The sequence below is a fragment of the Petromyzon marinus genome, unplaced genomic scaffold (genome assembly GCF_048934315.1).
Source record: "Petromyzon marinus isolate PM22_M1 ecotype Great Lakes invasive population unplaced genomic scaffold, UKy_Petmar_22M1.pri1.0 PM_G_Scaffold_30, whole genome shotgun sequence".
Classification (NCBI taxonomy): domain Eukaryota; kingdom Metazoa; phylum Chordata; class Hyperoartia; order Petromyzontiformes; family Petromyzontidae; genus Petromyzon; species Petromyzon marinus.
In genome coordinates, this window is record NW_027422873.1 from 1,385,502 (window position 1) to 1,410,653 (window position 25,152).

The 25,152-nt window shown below is 50.3% G+C and overlaps 1 protein-coding gene across 3 annotated transcripts; it reads left to right on the forward strand.

Annotated features, from left to right (window-relative positions):
- The first annotated feature begins 432 nt into the window (after positions 1-432).
- LOC142915392 (uncharacterized) lies at positions 433-24,355 on the forward strand. 3 transcript variants are annotated; one of them, XM_076061224.1, is made up of 9 exons: positions 433-611; positions 1,056-1,254; positions 1,614-1,792; positions 8,338-8,708; positions 8,917-9,082; positions 9,797-10,156; positions 18,754-19,299; positions 23,325-23,653; positions 23,849-24,355. In XM_076061224.1, exons 1-9 carry the CDS (start codon positions 515-517, stop codon positions 23,894-23,896), a joined length of 2,295 nt encoding a protein of 764 aa, XP_075917339.1. In that variant the 5' UTR covers positions 433-514; the 3' UTR covers positions 23,897-24,355. The 3 variants fall into 3 exon arrangements, with proteins under 3 accessions (XP_075917339.1, XP_075917340.1, XP_075917341.1); XM_076061225.1 differs by having other exon boundaries at positions 439-611; positions 19,150-19,299; positions 23,849-24,354; XM_076061226.1 differs by lacking the exon at positions 18,754-19,299 and having other exon boundaries at positions 439-611; positions 23,849-24,353.
- Positions 24,356-25,152: the final 797 nt, after the last annotated feature.

The following is a 25,152-nucleotide window of genomic DNA, read 5'->3' on the forward strand; positions in this document are numbered from 1 at the left end:
CTTATTATTATAGTAAGACTTGTTTAAAACTTATTTAAGATTTTAGATTCCTATATGTTGAATGTATGCACCATCCTGCCAAAGTAAATTCCGTGTCGGTGTGAACTTTCATGGCGAATAAAACCCTTTCTGATTCTGATTCATTCTCAATAGGAATCGATTCTAAACGCTCTCCTTTTCTAACACAATCGATTCTCATGGTAGGTATCCCAATGGGATTCGATTTTATGCGCTTTAAATCCCTAGCTAGATCGATTCCTATGTTATTAGAACAAATCGCCATAATCAATTCCCATGTTATCGAAAATGTATTCGATTCCATTTTACACTCACGACCAACGTCAATTCCAATGCAGTCCCAATGTGGATCGATGCCATCGGCTACATTTTTGACCACTATCGATTCGCATTTGTTATCCCCACAGGAATCGATCCGAGTTTTTAATTTAACCTTGAATCGATTTCCTCAGCACGTGACTTGGGTGAGGCGGGTGCGTGGCTGCGTGTGGGGTTAATGGCGATGTCGAAACTCTACAAACTTGGCCTACTCTTCCCCTTCATCCTGCCTCTCCTCCTCCTCCACCACCACCCCGTCACGTGCAGCAGCCACGGTGAGCAGAGCCCGAGGTGGTCGATAAATCGGGTGCCAGGTTGTGTGATTGTGTGGGGAGTGGTGGTGCAGTGGTTAGCACACTGTGTGAGTGTGGGGAGTGGTGGTGCAGTGGTTAGGTCACTGTGTGTGTGAGTGGGGAGTGGTGGTGCAGTGGTTAGCGCACTGTGTGTGTGTGAGGAGTGGTGGTGCAGTGGTTAGCGCACCGTGTGTGTGAGTGAGGAGTGGTGGTGCAGTGGTTAGCGCACTGTGTGTGAGTGTGTGGGGAGTGGTGGTGCAGTGGTTAGCGCACTGTGTGTGTGTGAGGAGTGGTGGTGCAGTGGTTAGCGCACTGTGTGTGAGTGTGTGGGGAGTGGTGGTGCAGTGGTTAGCGCACTGTGTGTGTGTGAGGAGTGGTGGTGCAGTGGTTAGCGCACTCTTGAGTGTTTTTTCCCCATCTGCCCAGCTCCGCTGTTCCCACTGAATGTTCGTTTGGAGTCTCGAGACCTCCTGGCGACGCTTTGCTGGGACCCCGTTGAAGTGGCTCCCAGTGGGGATGGAGGGGATAGACCCCCACTTGTTGATCCTTTAACCATCAACTCGACCACCACGACCACGACCAACTCAACGTTCCTGAATGTTACATACAGAGTTCAGAGCAAACTGTGAGATGCTCACTCACTCAGCCACTCACCAACCCACTCATTCACCCACTCACTCACCAACCCACTCACCCACTCACTCACCAACCAACTTACCCACTCACCCACTCACTCACCAACCCACTCACCCACCCACTCACTCACCAACCCACTCACCAACCCACTCACTCACCCACTCAATCATCCACTCACCCATTCACCCACTCACTCACCAACCCATTCACCCACTCACCAACCCACTCACCCACTCACTCACCAACCCACTCATCCACCAACCCACTCACTCACACACACACACGTCTCTCTCACCCACTGGCTCCTCACCACCCTCACCACTCCTCCCTGTGTCTCTGTCTGCGCAGCTTCAGACGAGCCCGCTGGCAGACCGTCTGCGCTGCCACAACGGAGACACGGTGCGACGTCTCCTCGGCGCTGGACGATCCCGGTGACCGCTTCCTCCTCCGTGTGAGATTCTCCTTCTCATCCTCGCCGTCGCGATCCTCACGCTGGGTCGCCGTTGTGGTCCTGCCCTTGATGGAAAGTGAGTGGCACGAGATTGTACATGCCTGTGTCTCTCTCTCTGTGTCTCTGTGTGTGTCTCTCTCTGTGTCTCTGTGTGTGTGTCTCTCTGTGTCTCTCTCTCTGTGTCTCTGTGTGTGTGTGTCTCTCTGTGTCTCTCTCTCTGTGTCTCTCTTTGTCCGTGTCTGTCTGGTGCTCACTAACAGCACTTGCCCCAACGGTCTTTTTCAGGCTACACGGAGGATCTTTGTCTGTGTGTGTCGCTGTGTATGTCTGTGACTCTTTCTGCCTGTGTGTGTGTCTTTGGCTCACAAGGGGAGATCACACAAACTCTACTCACTCACTCTGTAGGACAGGGGGAGATCACACAAACTCCACTCACTCACTCTGTAGCACAGGGGGAGATCACACAAACTCCACTCACTCACTCTGTAGGACAGGGGGAGATCACACAAACTCCACTCACTCTGTAGGACAGGGGGAGATCACACAAACTCCACTCACTCACTCTGTAGCACAGGGGGAGATCACACAAACTCCACTCACTCACTCTGTAGGACAGGGGGAGATCATACAAACTCCACTCACTCATTCACTCACTGTAGGACAGGGGGAGATCACACAAACTCCACTCACTCTGTAGTACAGGGGGAGATCACACAAACTCCACTCACTCTGTAGGACAGGGGGAGATCATACAAACTCCACTCACTCTGTAGGACAGGGGGAGATCACACAAACTCCACTCACTCTGTAGGACAGGAGGAGATCACACAAACTCACTCGCTCTGTAGGACAGGGGGAGATCACACAAACTCCACACACTCTGTAGGGCAGGGAGAGATCACACAAACTCCATTCGCTCACTCTGTAGAACAGGGGGAGATCACACAAACTCCACTCACACTGTAGAACAGGGGGAGATCTCACAAACTCCACTCACTCTGTAGGACAGGGGGAGATCACACAAACTCCACTCACTCTGTAGGACAGGGGGAGATCACACAAACTCCACGCACTCTGTAGAACAGGGAGATCATACAAACTCCACTCACACTCACTCTGTAGAACAGGGGGAGATCACACAAACTCCACTCACTCACTCTGTAGGACAGGGGGAGATCACACAAACTCCACTCACTCACTCTGTAGGACAGGGGGAGTTCACACAAACTCCACTCACTCATTCACTCACTGTAGGACAGGGGGAGATCACACAAACTCCACTCACTCTGTAGTACAGGGGGAGATCACACAAACTCCACTCACTCTGTAGGACAGGGGGAGATCATACAAACTCCACTCACTCTGTAGGACAGGGGGAGATCACACAAACTCCACTCACTCTGTAGGACAGGAGGAGATCACACAAACTCACTCGCTCTGTAGGACAGGGGGAGATCACACAAACTCCACACACTCTGTAGGGCAGGGAGAGATCACACAAACTCCATTCGCTCACTCTGTAGAACAGGGGGAGATCACACAAACTCCACTCACACTGTAGAACAGGGGGAGATCACACAAACTCCACTCACTCTGTAGGACAGGGGGAGATCACACAAACTCCACTCACTCTGTAGGACAGGGGGAGATCACACAAACTCCACGCACTCTGTAGAACAGGGAGATCATACAAACTCCACTCACACTCACTCTGTAGAACAGGGGGAGATCACACAAACTCCACTCACTCACTCTGTAGGACAGGGGGAGATCACACAAACTCCACTCACTCACTCTGTAGGACAGGGGGAGTTCACACAAACTCCACTCACTCACTCTGTAGGACAGGGGGAGATCACACAAACTCCACTCACTCTGTAGGACAGGGGGAGATCACACAAACTCCACTCACTCTGTAGAACAGGGGGAGATCACACAAACTCCACACACTCACTCTGTAGGACAGGGGGAGATCACACAAACTCCACTCGCTCTGTAGGACAGGGGGAGATCACACAAACTCCACTCACTCACTCTGTAGCACAGGGGGAGATCACACAAACTCCACTCACTCACTCTGTAGGACAGGGGGAGATCATACAAACTCCACTCACTCATTCACTCACTGTAGGACAGGGGGAGATCACACAAACTCCACTCACTCTGTAGGACAGGGGGAGATCACACAAACTCCACTCACTCTGTAGGACAGGGGGAGATCATACAAACTCCACTCACTCTGTAGGACAGGGGGAGATCACACAAACTCCACTCACTCTGTAGGACAGGAGGAGATCACACAAACTCACTCGCTCTGTAGGACAGGGGGAGATCACACAAACTCCACACACTCTGTAGGGCAGGGAGAGATCACACAAACTCCATTCGCTCACTCTGTAGAACAGGGGGAGATCACACAAACTCCACTCACACTGTAGAACAGGGGGAGATCACACAAACTCCACTCACTCTGTAGGACAGGGGGAGATCACACAAACTCCACTCACTCTGTAGGACAGGGGGAGATCACACAAACTCTACGCACTCTGTAGAACAGGGAGATCATACAAACTCCACTCACACTCACTCTGTAGAACAGGGGGAGATCACACAAACTCCACTCACTCACTCTGTAGGACAGGGGGAGATCACACAAACTCCACTCACTCTGTAGGACAGGGGGAGTTCACACAAACTCCACTCACTCACTCTGTAGGACAGGGGGAGATCACACAAACTCCACTCACTCTGTAGGACAGGGGGAGATCACACAAACTCCACTCACTCTGTAGAACAGGGGGAGATCACACAAACTCCACACACTCACTCTGTAGGACAGGGGGAGATCACACAAACTCCACTCGCTCTGTAGGACAGGGGGAGATCACACAAACTCCACTCACACACTCTGTAGGACAGGGGGAGATCACACAAACTCCACTCACACACTCTGTAGAACAGGGGGAGATCGCACAAACTCCACTCACTCTGTAGGACAGGGGGAGATCACACAAACTCCACACACTCTGTAGGACAGGGGGAGATCACAAACTCCACTCACACTGTAGAACAGGGGGAGATCACACAAACTCCACACACTCTGTAGGACAGGGGGAGATCACACAAACTCCACTCACACACTGTAGAACAGGGAGAGATCACACAAACTCCACTCACTCACTCTGTAGGACAGGGGGAGATCACATAAACTCCACTCACTCTGTAGGACAGGGGGAGATCACACAAACTCCACTCACTCTATAAAACAGGGGGAGATCACACAAAGTCCATTCACTCACTCTGTAGGACAGGGGGTGATCATACAAACTCCACTCACTCACTCTGTAGGACAGGGGGAGATCACACAAACTCCACTCACACACTCTGTAGAACAGGGGGAGATCACACAAACTCCACTTACTCTGTAGAACAGGGGGTGATCATACAAACTCCACTCACTCTGTAGAACAAGGGGAGATCACACAAACTCCACTCACTCTGTAGGTACAGGGGGAGATCACACAAACTCCACTCACTCACTTTGTAGGACAGGGGGAGATCATACAAACTCCACTCACTCATTCACTCACTGTAGGACAGGGGGAGATCACACAAACTCCACTCACTCTGTAGGACAGGGGGAGATCACACAAACTCCACTCACTCTGTAGGACAGGGGGAGATCACACAAACTCCAGTCACTCTGTAGGACAGGGGGAGATCACACAAACTCCACTCACTCACTCTGTAGGACAGGGAGAGATCACACAAACTCCACTCACTCACTCTGTAGGACAGGGGGAGATCACACAAACTCCACTCACTCTGTAGGACAGGGGGAGATCACACAAACTCCACTCACTCTGTAGGACAGGGGGAGATCACACAAACTCCACTCACTCTGTAGGACAGGGGGAGATCACACAAACTCCAGTCACTCTGTAGGACAGGGGGAGATCACACAAACTCCACTCACTCACTCTGTAGGACAGGGAGAGATCACACAAACTCCACTCACTCACTCTGTAGGACAGGGGGAGATCACACAAACTCCACTCACTCTGTAGGACAGGGGGAGATCACACAAACTCCACTCACTCTGTAGGACAGGGGGAGATCACACAAACTCCACTCACTCTGTAGGACAGGGGGAGATCACACAAACTCCACTCACTCTGTAGGACAGGGGAAGATCACACAAACTCCACTCACTCTGTAGGACAGGGGGAGATCACACAAACTCCACTCACTCTGTAGGACAGGGGGAGATCACACAAACTCCACTCACTCACTCTGTAGGACAGGGGGAGTTCACACAAACTCCACTCACTCTGTAGGACAGGGGGAGATCACACAAACTCCACTCACTCTGTAGAACAGGGGGAGATCACACAAACTCCACACACTCACTCTGTAGGACAGGGGGAGATCACATAAACTCCACTCGCTCTGTAGGACAGGGGGAGATCACACAAACTCCACTCACACACTCTGTAGGACAGGGGGAGATCACACAAACTCCACTCACACACTCTGTAGAACAGGGGGAGATCGCACAAACTCCACTCACTCTGTAGGACAGGGGGAGATCACACAAACTCCACACACTCTGTAGGACAGGGGGAGATCACAAACTCCACTCACACTGTAGAACAGGGGGAGATCACACAAACTCCACACACTCTGTAGGACAGGGGGAGATCACACAAACTCCACTCACACACTGTAGAACAGGGAGAGATCACACAAACTCCACTCACTCACTCTGTAGGACAGGGGGAAATCACATAAACTCCACTCACTCTATAAAACAGGGGGAGATCACACAAAGTCCATTCACTCACTCTGTAGGACAGGGGGTGATCATACAAACTCCACTCACTCACTCTGTAGGACAGGGGGAGATCACACAAACTCCACTCACACACTCTGTAGAACATGGGGAGATCACACAAACTCCACTTACTCTGTAGAACAGGGGGTGATCATACAAACTCCACTCACTCTGTAGAACAAGGGGAGATCACACAAACTCCACTCACTCTGTAGGACAGGGGGAGATCACACAAAGTCCACTCACTCACTCTGTAAGAAAGGGAGAGATCACACAAACTCCACTCACACACTCTGCAGAATAGGGGGAGATCACACAAACTCCACTCACTCACTCTGTAGGACAGGGGGAGATCACACAAACTCCACTCACTCACTCTGTAGAACAGGGGGAGATCACACAAACTCCACTCACTCTGTAGGACAGGGGGAGATCACACAAAGTCCACTCACTCACTCTGTAAGAAAGGGAGAGATCACACAAACTCCACTCACACACTCTGTAGAACAGGGGGAGATCATACAAACTCCACTCATTCTGTAGGACAGGGGGAGATCACACAAACTCCACTCACTCTGTAGGACAGGAGGAGATCACACAAACTCACTCGCTCTGTAGGACAGGGGGAGATCACACAAACTCCACACACTCTGTAGGGCAGGGAGAGATCACACAAACTCCATTCGCTCACTCTGTAGAACAGGGGGAGATCACACAAACTCCGCTCACACTGTAGAACAGGGGGAGATCACACAAACTCCACTCACTCTGTAGGACAGGGGGAGATCACACAAACTCCACTCACTCTGTAGGACAGGGGGAGATCACACAAACTCCACTCACTCTGTAGAACAGGGAGATCATACAAACTCCACTCACACTCACTCTGTAGAACAGGGGGAGATCACACAAACTCCACTCACTCACTCTGTAGGACAGGGGGAGATCACACAAACTCCACTCGCTCTGTAGGACAGGGGGAGATCACACAAAGTCCACTCACTCACTCTGTAAGAAAGGGAGAGATCACACAAACTCCACTCACACACTCTGTAGAACAGGGGGAGATCATACAAACTCCACTCACTCTGTAGGACAGGAGGAGATCACACAAACTCACTCGCTCTGTAGGACAGGGGGAGATCACACAAACTCCACACACTCTGTAGGGCAGGGAGAGATCACACAAACTCCATTCGCTCACTCTATAGAACAGGGGGAGATCACACAAACTCCGCTCACACTGTAGAACAGGGGGAGATCACACAAACTCCACTCACTCTGTAGGACAGGGGGAGATCACACAAACTCCACTCACTCTGTAGGACAGGGGGAGATCACACAAACTCCACTCACTCTGTAGAACAGGGAGATCATACAAACTCCACTCACACTCACTCTGTAGAACAGGGGGAGATCACACAAACTCCACTCACTCACTCTGTAGGACAGGGGGAGATCACACAAACTCCACTCGCTCTGTAGGACAGGGGGAGATCACACAAACTCCACACACTCTGTAGGACAGGGGGAGATCACACAAACTCCACTCACACACTCTGTAGAACAGGGGGAGATCACACAAACTCCACTCACACTGTAGAACAGGGGGAGATCACACAAAGTCCACTCACTCTGTAGGACAGGGGGAGATCACACAAACTCCACTCACAGACTCTGTAGGACAGGGGGAGATCACACAAACTCCACTCACTCACTCACTCTGTAGGACAGGGAGAGATCACACAAACATCCCTCGCCATGACCCCCCCTCTCCCGTGTCTCAGCTGTGCTCAGCGCTCCGTCGTTCACCCTGAGGCTCGACAAACTGACGCGGGGGGAGGAGGAGGAGGAGGGCGATGGTGGTGAGGATGAGGAGTGCGGTGTTGTGGGTGACGATGAAGACAACGACGATGATGGCTACAGCGACAACGACGACGGCGATGACGATGACCGTGACGGCGGTGACGATGACCGCCGTGATGACGGTGGTCCTGGGGTGGCTGGGGAGTTGGAGGTGGTGGTCGACGGAGAGCCAGAGGTGCGGAAGCTGTCGTTGTTGGTCTCCGTCGGGCGGGGGTGGAGGGCGCTGGTGTCGCACGACGTGAAGTTCCACCATCAGGTTGACATTTCGACAAGAGGCGGCGTTCAACTCACGGTGAGAGATTGCGGGAGTTGTGACGGGGGTCGGGAGGTTGTGGCGGGAGATGTGCGTGGTTGAGTGGGTGGGTGGCGATGCTGCTACTGATGATGATGATACTACCAATGACACTACTACTGATGATGCTACTACTACTGATGATGATGCTGTTTCTGCTACTACTACTGCTGCTACTACTGATGATGATGATGATGCTTACTGCCAGGAGCGCTTCATCGGATGCCGGTACCAACACCGAATGATGCTTCTGCCGGGACGCGAGGATGAGTACTGCGTCCGCATGAGAATGGTAGCCGACTTGCCACGGTGGAAGGCAGGGGAGTGGTCTCCACTGTCGTGTGTCTCCGTCCCTCCACCACACAGCACCGTGGGTGAGTGGGTGGCTGGGTGAATGAGTGAGAGGTATTTTTGTGCGTGTGAAGTGGGTCTCTGTGTGAGTAGTCTTGTGGATCTCTATGAGTGGTCTATGGGTCTCTGTGTGAGTAGTCTTGTGGGTCTCTGAGTGGTCTATGGGACTCTGCGTGAGTAGTCTATGAGTTTCTATGAGTAGTCTATGGATTTCGATTTAAAGCTTTCGTGACTGCAAGGATTCATCTTTGGTTCTTTCGGTAAAGTCACCACGTAGAATGAGAATAAAATAAATTGATAAAATAAAATAACACAATCATATTCTCACGACGTTTCGGCCACAACACAAGCGGTCTTCATCAGGTGAAGGGACGAGACTGTCTGGAGGACAGCGCTTCAGCGAACACGAGGACAGCGCTGGAGCGAACACAGCCACGCTCAGACCAGCGCTGTCCTCCAGACAGTCTCGTCCCTTCACCTGATGATGGCCGCTTGTGTTGTGGCCGATACGTCGTAAGAATATTATTGTGTTATTTTATCAATTTATTATTTTATTCTCATTCTACGTGACTTTATCGAAATTACCAAAGAAGATAGTCTATGGGTCTCTATGAGTACTCTATGGATCTCTGCGTGGGTAGTCTTGTGGGTCTCTGAGTCGTCTATGGGACTCTGCGTGAGTAGTCTATGGGTCTCTATGAGTAGTCTATGGGTCTCTGTGTTGTCTTCCCACCCAGCCCCTCGTGTGGGTGTCGACACGGACGGCCAGGTCACGGCGGTGGTCGGCCAGAAGGTGGCGGTGCTGCGCTGCGTCCTGTGGGGTGCGGCCGTGGTGGTGGTGCAGGCCAACTGGCTGAAGGCCTCCCGTGGCAACGTCTGGGCGGGGGCCAATTTGGCCGCACTCAGCCCGCTGCACGGCACGGCGTACTCCAACTCGTCCCTCGCGGGCCGACTGCGGTTCCGCGTTGGGGGGCCTCCCGGCGACGTTTCGCTGGAGCTGCTGGACGTGCGGGCTGGCGACGGGGGCCTCTTCCTCTGCCACGTGGCCACCTTCCCCCACGGCAACTACGAGGGGAGGGTCAGCCTCTCTGTCATCGGTGAGGATTGGCACTGCCCCACGCAGAGACCCATAGACTACTCACGCAGAGACCCATAGACTACTCACACAGAGACCCATAGACTACTCACGCAGAGACCCATAGACTCACCACACAGACACCCATAGACTCATCACACAGAGAGCCATAGACTACTCACGCAGAGACCCATAGACTACTCACGCAGAGACCCATAGACTACTCACACAGACACCCATAGACTACTCACGCAGAGACCCGTAGACTCATCACACAGAGACCCATAGACTCATCACACATAGACCCATAGACTACTCACACAGAGACCCATAGACTACTCACACAGAGACCCATAGACTACTCACACAGAGACCCATAGACTACTCACACAGAGACCTATAGACTACTCACACAGAGACCCATAGACTACTCACACAGAGACCCATAGACTACTCACACAGAGACCCATAGACTACTCACACAGACACCCATAGACTCATCACACAGACACCCATAGACTACTCATGCAGACACCCATAGACTACTCACACAGAGACCCATAGACTACTCACACAGAGACCCATAGACTCACACAGACACCCATAGACTACTCACACAGAGGCCCATAGAATACTCACGCAGAGACCCATAGACTACTCACGCAGAGACCCATAGACTACTCACACAGACACCCATAGACTACTCACACAGAGACCCATAGATTACTCACACAGACACCCATAGACTACTTACACAGAGACCCATAGACTCATCACACAGAGACCCATAGACTCACACAGACACCCATAGACTACTCACACAGAGGCCCATAGACTATTCACGTAGAGACCCATAGACTACTCACACAGACACCCATAGACTCATCACGCAGACACCCATAGACTACTCACACAGAGACCCATAGACTCATCACACAGAGACCTATAGACTCACCACACAGACACCCATAGACTAAACACACATACACCCATATACTACTCACACAGAGATCCATAGACTCATCACACAGACACCCATAGACTACTCACACAAAGACCCATAGACTACTCACACGGACACCCATAGACTACTCACACAGAGGCCCATAGACTACTCACACAGACACCCATAGACTACTCACACAGAGACCCATAGACTACTCACACAGACACCCATAGACTACTCACAAAGACACCCATAGACTACTCACACAGACACCCATAGACTACTCACAAAGACACCCATAGACTGCTCACACAGAGACCCATAGACTATATTCTTAGTTTTTTCGGTAAAGTCACGTTGAAGGGAAACAACAAAATAATAAAATATATATAAAGCAATAAAAATTTCTCACGACGTTTCGACCATAACTCAAACGGTCGTCTTCAGGTGTGTTGGTTTGCATATATTTATTTTTAAACGGCGCATTTATTTATTTAAAAAAACGTTAGCGCCACGCGCAACGATTTGGCAGTTTATTTAGGACTAGTCCATCTATATTCTAAAAAGAGGAGGGGGGAGACGAAATTTTTTATAATGTATGCTGTCTGAAAGCCACTGTAAGCGTGAACAATCAATTAAGACCTGACATGGTTTATCAAATCTTTCCAATGATTGCTAAGATAGAATCCATCTTCTCTGTTGAAATTGTCTCTGTGCTTGTATATGTGGATAGCCTCATGAACGAATCTCTCATGGAAGCCAGATGGCTTACAAAGAACCTCTGTCTTGGAAAAGTCAATGGCATGTGAGCCTACTGAATTAGAACAATGATCTGCCACGGCCGAGGTGTTGGTCCTACCGTGTTTAAGGTCTGCTTTGTGTTCACGAATGCGGTCCGAGACATGGCGTTTGGTTTCTCGAATGTGACTACTACCATAGAGGCAACTTAGTTTGTAGACACCAGGGTATTGTATGTCCGGAATCACATCTTTTACAGACGGAACCAGATCACGGATTTTTTGTAATGTGTTGAAACGGACCTGGATCTTGTGTTTATTCAAGATTTTGGAGATCTTTTTTGTGATCCCCGCAATGTAGGGTAAAGTGATGGTTTTGAAAGGCTCCTCAAGAGGGTTCTTCTTCATGGTTTGAGTGATAGCTTTGCGGATTGTATAGTCGGAGTAACCATTAGCCCTAAGAGCTTGGTGTACGTGCTTGAGTTCACTGCTTATGTGTTCCTGGTCGGATATGCATTGGGCTCTATGATACAGAGTCTTTATGAGATAATTCTTCTGTGATGGATGGTGGTGGGAATCCGGTTTCAGATAAGCATCCGTATGGGTAGCTTTCCTGTAGACAGAGTGGCTCATTGAACCATCAGGTCTCTTTTCAATTAGGACATCCAAAAAAGGTATCTTGCCATCTATTTCGACTTCCATGGTAAATCTGATGGCTGGGTGTATGGAATTGATGTGGTCGAAGAATTGGTCTAGAGCAGGCCGGCCATGTGGCCAGATGACAAAAGTGTCATCCACGTACCTCTTCCATAAGGTTGGGCGCAGAGTGACAGTCTGGATGGCGTCAGTCTCAAATTTCTCCATGAAAATGTTAGCTATAACTGGAGAAAGGGGGGAGCCCATTGGGTTGCCCTCAGTTTGTTTGTAGAAAGTTCCATTCCAAGTGAAGTATGTATTGGTTAAACAGTGTCTCACCAGGGGGGGTACCTCAGTGTTTAGTCCTTGATGAACCAAGTCTTCAATGATTGCAATGGTGTCAGGTACAGGAACCTTGGTGAATAAGGAAACTACATCAAAATTGACAAGCAGGTCATCTGGGGAAAGGGAAATACCCTTGATTGTCGATACCAGGTGAGTAGAATTTTGTACCGCAGAGGTGGTCTTTCCAGTGAAAGGACGCAGGATTTCAGACAAAAAACGAGCTAGTTTGTGGGTGGGGGAGCCGATAGTAGAGACTATGGGACGAAGGGGTGTATCTACTTTATGTATTTTTGGTAAGCCGTATAATCTTGGTGGCCTGGCAGCAGAAGGTTTCAACGAAAACTGTTTAGATTGATCAATTAATGCGGTTGAATCATAAATTATTTTGTTGGTTTGTGTGACGAGGCTGTTGGTGGGATCTCTTTTTATTTTTGTATAACTACCATCGTCGAGTAATTCTTTAATTTTGTTGTTGTATTCTATTTTATCCATGATGACAGTAGCATTGCCTTTGTCAGCTGAGAGGACTACAATATCATTCCTCTTTTTAAATTTATATAATTCAAAACGCTCATCTTTGCTGAGGTTGCTAGCTGGCATCTTAGCGTTTTTGAGGGTTGCAGCGATTTCAGATCTTGCTACGTCTGCAGCGATGTGACCCAGGCCCCTGAGAGCAACGTCTACTTGGGCAATTATATCATTAACTGGTATGTATTTAGGTGTGACTGCAAAGTTTAGACCTTTAGCTAAAACGGATTTCAGACCATCGGAAATAGAACTGTTACTGCGATTAATTACGACTTTGTTAACGTCTAACTTTTTGGTGTGTGGGTCCGGTCTTTTGTTGAAGAGGAGGTTAAATTTGGAAATCAGGTTTTCCTTACATTTGGTCGACAGTAGCAGCTGAAGAGGCAGTCATATTGTCTACATGTTCCCAATCCGATGTGGACATTGTTGCCGTCAATGATAAGTGTGATTTGTAGAGTGTCTTGTCTAACTGATCTAGTTCGGTGCGTATAAGTCTGATTTTTTCTGAGATAAGAGCTAAGCTAGTTTTGAAAAGAATTCGTTTCGCATTAGAAGAAGTTACAGCAGCAGAGGTCAGTGTAAATGCGATTGGTATTACCCCAGAGTCGCGGCATCTCTTCAGGAAGGTGTGAGACTCGATCAGCTGAGCTTTCTTATCCCGGAGTTTGTTGAAGGATCTTAAAGTTATGTGAAAACCCTCCCCGTAGAGGCGATTAAATTTTGATTTAAAGCTTTCGTGACTGCAGTAATTCATATTCTTAGTTTTTTCGGTAAAGTCACGTTGAAGGGAAACAACAAAATAATAAAATATGTATAAAACAATAAAAAAATTCTCACGACGTTTCGACCATAACTCAAACGGTCGTCTTCAGGTGTGTTGGTTTGCATAAATGTATTTTTAAATGGCGCATTTATTTATTTATAAAAAACCGATAGCGCCACGCGCAACGATTTGGCAGTTTATTTAGGACTAGTCCATCTATATTCTGAAAAGAGGAGGGGGGAGATGAAATTTTTTATAATGTATGCTGTCTGAAAGCCACTGTAAGCGTGAACAATCAATTAAGACCTGAAATGGTTTATCAAATCTTTCCAATGATTGCTAAGATAGAATCCATCTTCTCGGTTGAAATTGTCTCTGTACTTGTATATGTGGATAGCCTCATGAACGAATCTCTCATGGAAGCCAGATGGCTTACAAAGAACCTCTGTCTTGGAAAAGTCAATGGCATGTGAGCCTACTGAATTAGAACAATGATCTGCCACGGCCGAGGTGTTGGTCCTACCGTGTTTAAGGTCTGCTTTGTGTTCACGAATGCGGTCCGAGACATGGCGTTTGGTTTCTCCAATGTAACTACTACCACAGAGGCAACTTAGTTTGTAGACACCAGGGTATTGTATATCCGGAATCACATCTTTTACAGACGGAACCAGATCAATGATTTTATGTAATGTGTTGAAACGGATCTGGATCTTGTGTTTATTCAAGATTTTGGAGATCTTTTTTGTGATCCCCGCAATGTAGGGTAAAGTGATGGTTTTGAAAGGCTCCTCAAGAGGGTTCTTCTTCATGGTTTGAGTGATAGCTTTGCGGATTGTATAGTCGGAGTAACCATTAGCCCTAAGAGCTTGGTGTACGTGCTTGAGTTCACTGCTTATGTGTTCCTGGTCGGATATGCATTGGGCTCTATGATACAGAGTCTTTATGAGAGAATTCTTCTGTGATGGATGGTGGTGGGAATCCGGTTTCAGATAAGCATCCGTATGGGTAGCTTTCCTGTAGACAGAGTGGCTCATTGAACCATCAGGTCTCTTTTTAATTAGGACATCCAAAAAAGGTATCTTGCCGTCTATTTCGACTTCCATGGTAAATCTGATGGCTGGGTGTATGGAATTGATGTGGTCGAAGAATTGGTCTAGAGCAGGCCGGCCATGTGGCCAGATGACAAAAGTGTCATCCACGTACCTCTTCCATAAGGTTGGGCGCAGAGTGGCAGTCTGGATGGCGTCAGTCTCAAATTTCTCCATGAAAATGTTAGCTATAACTGGAGAAAGGGGGGAGCCCATTGGGGTGCCCTCAGTTTGGTTGTAGAAAGTTCCATTCTAAGTGAAGTATGGAAGAGGTACGTGGATGACACTTTTGTCATCTGGCCACATGGCCGGCCTGCTCTAGACCAATTCTTCGACCACATCAATTCCATACACCCAGCCATCAGATTTACCATGGAAGTCGAAATAGATGGCAAGATACCTTTTTTGGATGTCCTAATTGAAAAGAGACCTGATGGTTCAATGAGCCACTCTGTCTACAGGAAAGCTACCCATACGGATGCTTATCTGAAACCGGATTCCCACCACCATCCATCACAGAAGAATTCTCTCATAAAGACTCTGTATCATAGAGCCCAATGCATATCCGACCAGGAACACATAAGCAGTGAACTCAAGCACGTACACCAAGCTCTTAGGGCTAATGGTTACTCCGACTATACAATCCGCAAAGCTATCACTCAAACCATGAAGAAGAACCCTCTTGAGGAGCCTTTCAAAACCATCACTTTACCATACATTGCGGGGATCACAAAAAAGATCTCCAAAATCTTGAATAAACACAAGATCCAGGTCCGTTTCAACACATTACATACAATCCGTGATCTGGTTCCGTCTGTAAAAGATGTGATTCCGGACATACAATACCCTGGTGTCTACAAACTAAGTTGCCTCTGTGGTAGTAGTTATATTGGAGAAACCAAACGCCATGTCTCGGATCGCATTCGTGAACACAAAGCAGACCTTAAACACGGTAGGACCAACACCTCGGCCGTGGCAGATCATTGTTCTAATTCAGTAGGCTCACATGCCATTGACTTTTCCAAGACAGAGGTTCTTTGTAAGCCATCTGGCTTCCATGAGAGATTCGTTCATGAGGCTATCCACATATACAAGCACAGAGACAATTTCAACCGACAAGATGGATTCTAACTTAGCAATCATTGGAAAGATTTGATAAACCATTTCAGGTCTTAATTGATTGTTCACGCTTACAGTGGCTTTCAGACAGCATACATTATAACAAATTTCGTCTCCCCCCTCCTCTTTTCAGAATATAGATGGACTAGTCTTAAATAAACTGCCAAATCGTTGCGCGTGGCCCTAACGTTTTTTTATAAATAAATAAATGCGCCGTTTAAAAATACATTTATGCAAACCAACACACCTGAAGACGACCGTTTGAGTTGTGGTCGAAACGTCGTGAGAATTTTTTATTGTTTTATATATTTTTTATTATTTTGTTGTTTCCCTTCAACGTGACTTTACTGAAAAAACTAAGAATATGAATTACTGCAGTCACGAAAGCTTTAAATCAAAACCCATAGACTACTTACACAGAGACTCATAGACTACTCACACAGACACTCATAGACTACTCACACAGACACCCATAGACTACTCAGACAGAGACCCATAGACTCATCACACAGACACCCATAGACTACTCACACAGACACCCATAGACTACTCACACAGAGACCCATAGACTCATCACACAGACACCCATAGACTACTCACACAGACACCCATAGACTACTCAGACAGAGACCCATAGACTCATCACACAGACACCCATAGACTACTCACACAGAGACCCATAGACTACTCATACAGACACCCATAGACTACTCACATAGAGACCCATAGACTCATCACACAGACACCCATAGACTACTCACACAGAGACCCATAGACTACACACACAGACACCCATAGACTACTCACACAGAGGCCCATAGACTACTCACACAGACACCCATAGACTACTCACACAGAGACCCATAGACTACTCACACAGACACCCATAGACTACTCACACAGACACCCATAGACTACTCACACAGATACCCATAGACTACTCACACAGACACCCATAGACTACTCACACAGAGACCCATAGAATACTCACACAGAGACTCACAGACTACTCACACAGACACCCATAGACTACTAACACAGAGACCCATAGACTACTCACACAGAGACTCATAGACTACTCACACAGACACCCATAGACTACTCACACAGACACCCATAGACTACTCACACAGACACCCATAGACTACTCACACAGACACCCATAGACTACTCACACAGACACCCATAGACTACTCACACAGAGATCCAATGACTACTCACACAGAGAATCATAGACTACTCACACAGACACCCATAGACTACTCACACAGACACCCATAGACTACTCACACAGAGATCCAATGACTACTCACACAGAGAATCATAGACTACTCACACAGACACCCATAGACTACTCACACAGACACCCATAGACTACTCAGACAGAGACCCATAGACTCATCACACAGACACCCATAGACTACTCACACAGAGACCCATAGACTCATCATACAGACACCCATAGACTACTTACACAGACACCCATAGACTACTCAGACAGAGACCCATAGACTCATCACACAGACACCCATAGACTACTCACACAGAGACCCATAGACTACTCACACAGACACCCATAGACTACTCACACAGAGACCCATAGACTCATCACACAGACACCCATAGACTGCTCACACAGAGACCCATAGACTACTCACACAGACACCCATAGACTACTCACACAGTTGCCCATAGACTACTCACACAGACACCCATAGACTACTCACACAGAGACCCATAGACTACTCACACAGAGACCCATAGACTACTCACACAGAGACTCATAGACTACTCACACAGACACCCATAGACTACTCACACAGACACCCATAGACTCCTCACACAGAGACCCATAGACTCATCACACAGACATCCATAGACTACTCACACAGACACCCATAGACTACTCAGACAGAGACCCATAGACTCACACAGAGACCCAAAGCTCATTCTCTTCTGCAGATGTAGATGCCACTGGTTCTTCACCTTCTACAGATGTAGATTACACTGATTCTTCACGTTCTGCAGATGTAGATGCCACTGGTTCTTCACGTTCTGCAGATGTAGATGCCACTGGTTCTTCACGCTCTGCAGATGTAGATGCCACTGGTTCTTCACGTTCCGCAGATGTTAATGACACTGGATCTTCACGTTCAGCAGATGTAGATGCCACTGGTTCTTCACCTTCTGCAGATGTAGATGCCACTGGTTCCTCACGTTCTACAGATGTAGATGCCACTGGTTTTTCACGTTCTACAGATGTAGATGCCACTGGTTCCTCACGTTCTACAGATGTAGATGCCACTGGTTTTTCACGTTCTACAGATGTAGATGCCACTGGTTCTTCACCTTCTGGAGATGTAGATGCCACTGATTCTTTACGTTCTGCAGATGTACATGTCACTGGTTTTTCGTATTCTGTTGATGTTAATGTCACTGGTTCTTCTCGTTTTGTAGATGTAGATGCCACTGGTTCTTCACGCTCTGCAGATGTAGATGCCACTGGTTCTTCACGTTCTACCGATGTAGACGCCACTGGTTCTTCACGTTCTACCGATGTAGACGCCACTGGTTCTTCACGTTCTACAGATGTAGATGCCACTGGTTCTTCACGTTCTACAAATGTAGATGCCACTGGTTCTTCACGTTCTACCTATGTAGACGCCACTGGTTCTTCACGTTTTACAGATGTAGATGCCACTGGTTCTTCGCGTTCAGCAGATGTAGATGCCACTAGTTCTTCACCTTCTGCAGATGTAGATGCCACTGGTTCTTCACGTTCTACCGATGTAGACGCCACTGGTTCTTCACGTTCTACAGATGTAGATGCCACTGGTTCTTCACGTTTTACAGATGTAGATGCCACTGGCTCTTCACGCTCTACAGATGTAGATGCCACTGGTTCTTCACGCTCTACCGATGTAGACGCCACCACCGCCGTCTGTTGCACGCCGGTTGAACTCACGACTTTCGGTCCGAACAGGCAACTGGACACACGAACAGGTTTGTTCGCATCTCTGAATGTTGCATGTGTGTGTGTCCGTGTGCGTGTGTGTGTGTGTGTACGTGTGTGTGTCCGTGTGTGTGTGTGTGTCCGTGTGTGTGTGTCCGTGTACGTGTGTGGATGTGTGTCCATGTGTGTGTGTGTGTCCGTGTGTGTGTGTGTGTCTGTGTCCGTGTACATGTGTGTGTGTGTCCGTGTGTGTGTGTGTGTGCGTGTACGTGTCTGTGTGTGTACGTGTGTGTGGGTGTGTGTGTGTGTCCGTGTACGTGTGTGCGTGTGTGTGCGTGTCCGTGTACGTGTGTGGATGTGTGTCCATGTGTGTGTGTGTGTCCGTGTGTGTGTGTGTGTCTGTGTCCGTGTACATGTGTGTGTGTGTCCGTGTGTGTGTGTGTGTGCGTGTACGTGTCTGTGTGTGTACGTGTGTGTGGGTGTGTGTGTGTGTCCGTGTACGTGTGTGCGTGTGTGTGCGTGTCCGTGTACGTGTGTGTGTGTGTTGGTGCGTGTCTGTCCGTGTGCGTGTGCATGTCTGTCCGTGTGCGTGTGGATGTGTGTGTGTGCGTGCGTGTCTGTATGTGTGTGCATGCACGTGTGTTGGTGCGTGTCTGTCTGTGTGCGTGTGCATGCAAATCTAGCAGCCTCGGTAGGAGGCTGCTAGATTTTTGTGCAGCCCATGGGCTTGTAATTACCAACACGCTGTTCCGGCATCGGCGCATCCACACAACATCATGGATGCATGCCGGGTCCAAGCAAGAACATCTGCTGGACTACATAGTGACGGACCAGCGAATGCGAGCCCATGTCCTTGACACCAGGACCTACCGTGGAGCTGATCTGCCCTCTGACCATCGACTAGTCATCTGTAAGATGCGCCTGCCATTCTTCCACTCCGGTGGTGGGTGTACACCCAGGACCCCATTCCAACCTAAAGTGGCCTGGTCTCAGTTATCTGATGAAAGTTGCAAGCGAGAATTTCATCATCGCTTGCGGCTGGGATTGGCATCGTCCCCGACTCCTCCTGATGTCGAGGGTAAATGGGCGAGGTTTAGGACTGTGACTCATGCAGCTGCAATGGCTGCTTTGGGTACGCGGTCCAGACCTCCCCAGACACCCTGGATGACAGAGGAGTTGTTCACGATGGTTGAGAAAAAGCGACAGGCCCACTGTCATCGGCTACAGAGTCCCACGTCAGAGAATGAGGAGGCTTACCGCAGCCTTCGCTCGGAGGTTCGGAGAGCCGTGAGGCGCTGCAAGGATGGGTGGTGGTCGCGGGTTGCTGAGGAGATGGAGTCTGCCTCAGTGGCCCGTGATCACAAATCTCTATTTAACTCCATCAAAAAAGTAACCTGCAGCGCCACACCTATTACCATCATTAGGGGAAAAAACGGCGATCCAATTTCCGACCCCCAGGAACAGGTTCGCAGATTTGCTGAGCATTTCTGTGAGGTCCTGGGGGAGGGAAAATCCCTCAGCCAGGAAAACATCGTGGCACAAAGTGAGGATGACCCTGCTGAGGCTGCGGTGCCTCAAATATTGGATGAAGTCACCCCCTGTGAGTGGCTGGCTGAGGTGCCATCTGCTGAGGAAGTATTGAAGGCGATCCGGAGTCTGAGACCAGGAAAGGCAGCGGGCAGAGATGATCTTCCAAGCGAAATGCTGAGGGAGGGTGGCGTTTGTGCACAGACTGCCCTATATGACATCATAACAACAGTCTGGACCACTGGACGGGTTCCGCAGGATTGGAAGGATGCCCTGGTGGTCCCCCTTTTTAAGAAGGGGGACCGCACAGACTGTAACAACTACAGGGGCATCTCACTCCTCAGTGTGCCGGGAAAGGTCCTGGCAAGGATTATTCAGCATCCCCTTGCCAGGCACGCTGAGGAGAGGCTTGCGGAGCCCCAATGCGGTTTCAGGAAAGGGCGGTCCTGCACAGATGCCATATTTTCTGTCCGTCTGCTACAGCAGAGGTGTAGGGAATTCCAACAAGACCTACATCTCTGCTTTATTGACCTGGTCAAGGCCTATGATACCATCAGTAGGCCTGGGCTCTGGGTCGTTCTTCGTGCTTTTGGAGTACCTGACCCTCTGCTCACGATCATTAAGGACCTTCATGATGGTGAGCGGGCCCGGGTAAAACTACGTGGCCGGGAGTCAGAGCCATTCCCTGTACACCTTGGGGTGCGACAGGGATGTCCTCTGGCTCCCACATTATTTAACATCTATTTTGACCACGTAGTTCGTGAAGCCTTCAATAGCTGTACCGGGGGAATCTCCATATGGTACAGATATAATGGGAGGCTAATCGATGCCCGGGTGCGGTCAAGGGATGGCTCCCTATTGCTCAACCACGTTATGTATGCTGATGACTTGGTAATAGCTGCTCAGTCAGAGGAGGAGTTGGAGACGCTGCTGCTGAGACTGGAGCGTGCCACTAAGAGGTGGGGCCTTACCATCAGCCCCACCAAAACCAAGCACCTGCCTGGGTATTTTGTACCATCGGACACTCCACCCCCACAACTCCCAATCGGTGATGGGGCAGTTGTGGAGAGAGTGGAGAGTTTCCCATACCTGTGCAGTGTGCTTATGACTGGCACCAGTTTAACAGCAGAGGTCTCACTCCGAATCAGTCGAGCGGCAATATCTTTTCATCGGTTGCGTAACGCTGTGTGGAAGCTACCTGGTCTGTCGCTCCGCACTAAGCTTCAGGTCTTCTCGGCCACGGTCATTCCCTCCCTTCTCTACGCTTGCGAAACGTGGACCCCCCTAATGGAACATCTTCGCCGGTTAGAAACATTTAGGCTGGCCTGCCTACGATCCATCCTGGGTTTAACCAGACTGGATTGTGTGAGGAGCTCACAAATCCTTGAAAGATCTGGGCAGGGTCCCATCGGTGAGCTCCTCCGGCAGGCAAGGCTGCGATGGCTGGGTCATGTAGCCCGCATGCCCAGCCACCGCATGCCGAAACAGCTTTTGTTTGGCCGGATTGAGGGGGCTAAGCGGGCGCGGCACGGGCTAGAGAAGAGATGGAGTGATGTGGTACAGGAGGACGTGGAGCTGAGTGGACTTGCCGATGACTGGTACCAGCGGTGTCAAGATCGGCCTCTGTGGAGGAGGCTCGTGAAGGATGCTACTGGGCAGTTGGAGGCAGTCGCCCTCCAACAACAACGGAGGGCGGAGGAGCGACGCTCACAACAGCGAGCGGAGCGCCGGGTGGCTAAAGCACAGCAGGTTGGCACAGTAGGGGGCACAGGTGGTGCATCAGCCAGTCATCTCAGTCAGTCGACCCGTGGCACCTGGGTCTGCCCCGTGACCTCCTGCCAGCGGGCGTTCGACACTTCACGTGGCCTCAGGGTGCACATAGCCTGGCACAAGCGTCGTGGTGACGTCACCGCCACTTAGTGGCGAATGGCGGTTGTTGTTGTTGTTGCATGCATGTCTGTGCGTGTGTGTCCGTGTGTGCGTGCATGCACGTGTGTGTGTGCGTGTGTGTGTGCGTGTGTGTGCGTGTCCGTGTGTGCGTGTGTGTGTGTACGTGTGTGTACGTGTGTGTGTGCGTGTGTGTGTGCGTGTGTGTGTGTCCGTGTGCGTGTCCGTGTGTGCGTGTTTGTACGTGTGTGTACGTGTGTGTGTGCGTGTGTGTGTGTGTGTGTGCGTGTATGTGTGTGTGTGCGTGTGTGTGTGCGTGTGTGTCCGTGTGTGTACGTGTGTGTGTGTGCGTGTGTGTGTGTGTCCGTGTGTGTGTCCCTGTTCTGGCCACCCATCCCCCCGTTTGTCACAATCACGGCCTTCACAGCTGCTGACACTCGCTAACGGCACCCGCCCCGACAGTCCGCTGGGGCCTTCACGGGGGAGACTTTGTCTCCGTCCGTCCCTTCGTCTCGCTCCCTCGACCCGCAACGCCCGGGTGTGAGCGCCGCGAGCCTCAAAGCGCACCTAGCCTGGCGCGTGTGGTCATTGCGACGGTTGTCGTCGTCGTGTTACGGCGGCACGCTGACGCCACGCGGGGGATCGTTGTTGTGCCACGCAGAGAAGGCGGCGGCGGCGGGCCGGGCCGGCTGGGCCGCTCCGGCCACAATCCTCGGCGTGAGCCTCGCCCTGGTGGCCACGCTGCTGCTGCTGCTACCGCCGCTCTACCGCCGCCGACGCCGCCGCCGCCGGCAGCGTCAGCGTCGTCACGAGCCCTGGGGCCCCACGGAGGGTCCCCCCACGCTCCTCAAGGAACCGCGGAGAAACGCGGAGGGCCACCGTGGCTGCTTGCTAACGCTGGAGAGTGGCAACGAGGCGGATGAGGGGCTGCACGGGTTGCCACCGCAGCCTCAGCACCAAGACGGCGGAGCTGGAAGCTACGACTACGCGGTGAGGAGGGGTGGGTGGCGAGCGAGTGGTGAGCGAGCGGCGAGCGAGCGGCGAGCGAGCGAGTGTCCGCCCACATCACCGATGCTCCTGCTTAGGCTGAGTGAGCGATCCGCTTCTGGCCACCCCAGTGGGTGGGGGGGGGGGGGTGGGGGTGGGGTCGGTCACTGTCTCTCTAATTTATTCCGACCCCCGCAGGTTTTCACAGACGAAGATGACGACGAGGCGAGGGAGGAAGATTTTTGAGAAGCGGCTCGGGGTGGGGGGGGGGAGGAGCGAGAGTGCTCCACCTTGGAGTGCTCCACCTTGGAGTGCTCCACCTTGGAGTGCTCCACCTTGCCGCGCTCCGCCTTGCCGCGCCCCACCTTGCCGTGGTTGCCGGCGGCAACGCCGGGGCTTTTCGCTTCACGAGCGGGTGAACCCCCCCCCTCGAAAGAAGCAAGAATATTTGTTGTTGTTGTTGTTTGATCCCAACTGAGCGATGTTTTTCAGCATTGGGGGATATTTGCCTCGTGCCGGTTACAATCGGTGCCCCGAGTTTGGCTTTTCACTTTTTTTTTTGGGTGGGGTGGGGGTGGGGGTGGGAATTTTGTTTTACGAAAGAGCTCTCCGTTACCGGACGCAGTGTTTTTGTTATTTTATTTTGGTCTTCGCGACGGTCTCTCACCTCCCAGTGCTTTCCCCCGGCGTTGTGCTGCTGGACGGGAGACGACTGGGAGCCAGGGGGAGGGGGGTGGGGTGGGGTGGTGGGGGGAGAATTTAAATTCGCCCTCGCGTGGCCGGGGGTCGACGAGCGGCGACATCGGCACGGTCCGTCACGACGTCCGGCACCGAGAGGGAGTTCCGCGTGTTTATATTATTGTTTTACCGGGGCGACGAGCGGCGTCACGATGGCGCGTACAACGCCGTGGGCCTTCGTGCGCCCCGTCAGCGTCCCGGTTTTTTTTATTTCTCCCCGAACCCGGCCGGTTTCATCGGCCGCTCCCGTGATGCTGCGGCACTTTCGTAGTTTGACGCTGTTGGTTTTCGGCGACCCGATATCGTCCGGGTTAGATTGTGTAAATAAATAAATGCACAATTGTCGCTGTCGCCCGATGAAGCTGGTTGTTGTGATTACTGGCGAAATGTCACGGTATCCAGAGTGCAAATGTTGTTGCTTGGTTCGCTAACCCACCAGTCTTCTTTGGTTCTTTCGGTAAAGTCACGTAGAATGAGAATAAAATAATAAATTGATAAAATAACACAATAATATTCTCACGACGTTTCGGCCACAACACAAGCGGTCTCGTCCTTTCACCTGATGAAGGCCGCTTGTGTTGTGGCCGAAACGTCGTGAGAATATTATTGTGTTATTTTATTTTATCAATTTATTATTTTATTCTCATTCTACGTGACTTTACCGAAAGAACCAAAGAAGATGAATCCTTGCAGTCTCGAAAGCTTTAAATCGAAATTTAACCCACCAGTGTTCTGTATTAGTCTACTACACTACACTATACACT